Source organism: Poecilia formosa, unplaced genomic scaffold, assembly GCF_000485575.1.
Source record: "Poecilia formosa unplaced genomic scaffold, Poecilia_formosa-5.1.2 Scaffold219, whole genome shotgun sequence".
Taxonomy (NCBI): domain Eukaryota; kingdom Metazoa; phylum Chordata; class Actinopteri; order Cyprinodontiformes; family Poeciliidae; genus Poecilia; species Poecilia formosa.
Genome location: NW_006800158.1, coordinates 380663 through 385657, shown reverse-complemented (window position 1 = coordinate 385657; position 4995 = coordinate 380663). Strand labels below are relative to the sequence as shown.

The 4995-nt window shown below is 34.4% G+C and overlaps 1 protein-coding gene across 2 annotated transcripts in view; it reads right to left on the bottom strand.

Moving 5' to 3' along the window:
- ano9b (anoctamin 9b) overlaps positions 1 to 4995 on the bottom strand; it is a 21609-nt gene that overhangs the window by 15602 nt on the left and 1012 nt on the right. For both annotated transcript variants that reach the window (XM_007568238.2, XM_007568241.2), the window contains exons 2-4: positions 2107 to 2172; positions 1158 to 1277; positions 929 to 1065 (exon numbers count right to left, since the gene is read on the bottom strand). In XM_007568238.2, the coding sequence (XP_007568300.1) occupies positions 929 to 1065; positions 1158 to 1277; positions 2107 to 2172 (323 nt within the window). The remainder of the gene's footprint in view (positions 1 to 928; positions 1066 to 1157; positions 1278 to 2106; positions 2173 to 4995) is intronic.

The following is a 4995-nucleotide window of genomic DNA, read 5'->3' as shown; positions in this document are numbered from 1 at the left end:
GTAAAATGAGTAAAAATATCACTAACAGGGTATTTTAAAAATCATTTTATATTTATTTTTGTCAGATGGTGACAACAAAGTTCTGGGTCAGGTCGATTAAAAATTTAATTTTTTTTTTAAATTTGCAACTGGGAGCCTGTACCTTAGCATCTTTACATTTCCTAAACATTATTTGTCATATTTGCATACATAAGGTTGAGAAATAATTTTAAAAAAAATATGGGAAAATTAAAACCCATTTTGTCCCTATTTTCACAAATCACTGAGTTCCATTCAACTGCCAGCATTGCTCACGTTTCTCAGATGTGAGACATCATTCCTGGAATTAGTCAATTCCTTCTGTTTTCTTAGAACCCTTTGGAATTTAGATTCAGCAAACAGGTAAACCATTTTTCTGTTTCAGTCGTCTTGGGATAGGTTCAGGAGATAAATTGGCCATTTGCCAAAAAAGACACAAGCAGACAAAACAGAAATCTAATGTTATTCACAGCTGTTCCTCAAACACAGCAAATGATGAGGAACGGTCTTTGTAAGAACAAATCATGACAGAGCTGTGAGGTCTTCAGTAATATGGTAAAAAAAAATTTTTTAAATAAATAAATAAAAATAAAAAAGCTAAATAGTAAAAAAAAATTTTTTAAATAAATAAATAAAAATAAAAAAGCTAAATAGCCTAAATTTGCATAATATTTGATCAAGTTTGAAGATAACTATGGTTAAAAGCTTTATTTCTGGTAATTAACAGTTAAGAAATAAACATTTCCTGCTTTGACTTGTAGTTTTTTAATGACAATTATATCATGCTTACCTATAATCACAGGTGTTTGTTCAAAGCTGACAAAGCAATTTCCTAGAACTACCAACACAAGTTTTATAAATAGGTGTATTTGTATAAAACTGAAGGTGTGTAAATGTGTGTTGAACAAACCTGTTAGCCTGGGTAATTTTATTCTCATCTTTACACCAGTTGCAGGCGTCGGAGACTTTGATCAGGTACTGATAGTCCTCAAATATCTCATTGGGAGCACGCAGGCCCAGAAATATTTTATCTTCATGGTGAATGCTCTGCCAGAAAACATAAAAATGCATATTGGTGGATTTTTTTCCCTTAATGGCAACTGATCACCATCTTGATGTTCTAATAATAATAAACTCACTGTGATTGTAATCTTTTTCTTTTTTAGTTTATCCAGGAACTCTTTTTGCTTGTTAGACTTCTCTGTGCCAAGCTCCTGCTTGATGGCCACCAGTAAGAAGTCAAATGTAGTGTGGAGAAACTGTTCAAACACAAACTATTACAACCCCATATACAACACAGAGAAACATGACATCTTTATTTTGAAACACTGATGACAAAGAGAACAACAAAAACACAGTGTAAAAGTATGTACAGAAGAAATATTCAATAATAGTTCAATCATAGGAAAAACACATGGTGAGTAGAGTTCATATGAATATTAAAGCAGGAGTGTGCAACTTAAGAATAACTTCATTTGTGTTCAGGGGTTTATACATTTCTGTACAGGTCCTGAGCTGATGCAGAAGAAGCTGTTCTGTCTGCTGGGACCTGACCTGCTCAGCCAGCACCATGAATGAACCCAAAGATCAGAGCAAACTCAACACCTTCCATGTATCAAACAGTAAAGTCAAATCAGAGTTAAGCTTTTAGAAAAGTAGCTGGTGAAGACTTTGACTCTTCCTATCTAAATGATGATTGTTATGTGCTAGTGAACATGCACACTCGTCCACTGAGTCATTTGGGATCTGTCAAAGTTAGTCTGCTTTGGTTTTATTTAGAACCAAGCTGAAGAACATTAAATTGGCATTATAATGTTTGCTGACAGGACAAACTCTTCACCTCCGTATCAATATCAGATCCAGTTAGAATTTGTCAGCCAAATGAGAAGCTGAGCAGCATAACCACGTTATCCTGCATGCAGACAGCAGATTAAGCTACCTCTGTTAATAAGTGTTGTAATACAGGGTTATCAGTTCAGAACAGTAACAGAGTTTTTTATGTGAGCATTTATCCTCTGTGTTTGCATGTTGTACATGAGGCTAATCTACATTCAGCTTAGGCAAAGTTCTGCTGAAGTTTAGTCTTACCAAAGAAGGAAGGAAAGGCTCATTGCTCTGGTCGTCATTCTCTCTCTCCTGCAGCTCCATCTTGTCCTTTAAGGGAGACAAACACCTTTCATTTTACCTCAACAATAAAACAGCTAATGGAGCTATATTCTGGCTTTACTGTACAACATTAATGGCTCATAAAACATAAAAGATACATTTAAATTCTGCTTTTTCTCAGTTTTCTTAATTAAGGCCATTAAATTAATTTAGTTCTCTTCAGTTCCACATGATCGATAGCAGCATTTCTTACAGTTGAGCAAACACTGCAGTACATGTTTGGGGGTTTTAGAACCTTTTGTGAAACTATGGAAAAACATGTAGATCATACAAATGTTAAAAAATACAAAGGATTAAACTTACAAAATGGTCAATAATAGCATATTGGCTGATAATGTTTATGCTGGAATTGGGTTAATTGTGATTCAGTATGTAGAAAAGTCATGTTGCAATTAAAAGGTGAGTTCAATTCCTGCCATTTGTTAATGTGCTCCAGGCCAAAGCACTTAACTCTGTGGATTTAGTGGTGCATTATTTGTCAGAAACTGTAATGTACAGGACCCCAAATCTCAGTTTTCCCATTAAGATACACATACAATAAATACAAAGTTTTCTCAAATCTGGTTTCTAGTAATATTATATTTAGTTTTCTTGTGGGTGAAACTTTTTTTTTTTTCCAGATATTCAGCTACGTCTGGACGAGGTCTAAAACAGCTAAACAAGGATGTCAGAGCAGATAATGTGCATCAGTTGGTTGGGGTTGGGAAACACCCTGCCTTGGTTTCCACCATGCAAGTCAACAACAACATGGAGAACTATGTTATTCTGTTTGGATGAATCACATTTTCTTATAAGGACATATGAATGGGTTGGTCTATGTTAGTGACCTTTGGGAGCCCAGTAAGAAGTGCTCTGACCTCATGACATGTTGACATCATTTTTATAAGGTTTAACCTGTCAAAAATAGTAGTGATTATAAACCACTTTTCTTATGGCTGTGCATCTCTGTTCTTAAAAAAATGTTTATGTAAAAAATAAATAAATAAAGATTGATTTTACAAACAGTATATTTAACAGTATATTTACCAGCATTTAAAGGTGCTGATTTCCTCTCCACATTCTGCTATCTGCATTATTAAAATGCTTTGGATGAACATGATATAGGTTTTATTATTTTCTTATGTAGAGGCATTTCATGCGAAGTACTTATTATTATTAATTGGAATCTTACGAATTAGATGTCGCCATGGGGCAGCAAGACTTTGTGGTTGTGTGACAGAGCTGCAGCAGGGTGCAGGTTCAGGCTCGTCTGAGACCTTCCCACTGTGCTGACTAACTCCTGCTTTTCACTAGAGTTTTTGTTTTCCAACTGTTCACCGTCACATTGTTTCTACACCTTCACACTGTAGAGCCGGTATGGCAACAGAAAATGTAAGTTTTTATACTGCATGAGTAAGAGTGGATCTTCAACATGATTGTGAAGCCTCTGTCACAGCTACAGACCTCTCAGAATTGAAGCTTTTTTTGTGATAATTTATCCTCAAAACTAAAGCAGTCTGCTTTAGGAAAAAGGGAAACAATAACAGTTAGTGAGAATTNTCCACTTTATACACAATAAAATGGCTTTTATATTCCTGTCCACTGAAGTGACAGCTACGCATGAAAAAATAATGTCAACAATCAGTGCTTTTGACTTGGAGGTCTTCAAACAGAGGTTGTTGGTGGTGTACCAGAAAGACAGGCGCTCCACCTTCACTCTGTATGTGATCTCATCTCCTCTCCTCCAAAGATAAGCCCCTCCACCATGTTATTATAATATCAGTAAATATTGGTTATCAACCATTTTCAATGGATTCTTATTTTGGACCATCAAATAGTCAAAAGAAAAAGAAATGTATTAAAAAGCAAGAGTCTCAACTTCAAAGGTTCTTTTTAGAAATTGATTTAGACAGAAGTGTGAGAATTTCTATTTTACCACATATTCAAAAATCTGCTTTCAAAAGAAACACTTTCTTTTCTGAGTTTGTGTGGCAATCACAGAAAAGCACAAATTAAAGTTCAGCGATTCTTGAGAATAGGGACAAAGCAGGTCCTATGGATAAAGCACCAAATTTGAATAAAATATACACAAAATATATTTTTTTCAAATATCTGACTAAACTAACCTGGGTCATGTGAGCACAACAATTTATATTTTTCTTGTGTTTGCTGAATATTTTTTTTATTTTAAACATTGTAGTCGGTGGATGATGCCTGTAAAAGCCCTTGTCCAGGAGCAGAACTCAATACATTATAATAATTTAAAACAATTAAAGACATACTAAAATTATATATTATGACAACTAAGTATAAGTAGTCATATAAATAATTATAAAAGTATCAATAAATTGAATTAAAAATAATTTTTAGATATTTTCCAACTCCTTTGAAATTTGTCCCTAGTTTTTGTCATCACCGTCAGACATGAAAAGAATGTAAAGAAATCAGGCATTATTGGGGGGCACCAGAACTTCTGAGGACCCCATGACGTCGTCTTTTCTCTTCCTTTGCTAAGAGGGCTAGTTAGCTCTGGTTAGCTTAAGTTATTCTTTAGTTTCTTCTTCTGTTTTATTCCTAAGTTGCTTGTCACAACCATGATGTGTCAACACCATAACTGACAATTTTCAAAACTTTGATGAAATTTTGTGAAATAAAAGCTTAATTTTGGTAAACTGTGAAGATTTCATGGACCTGATGAGCTACAATATGGCCTCCTTCAGAATAACATCATATAAATTGAGGTAGTTTGGCATTTCGTCAACTCTGTCAGATTTCAACTCCATCACAGTTTTTGTGACTCTTTCAGTGAAATTGTTGTCAAATCTCACTTAA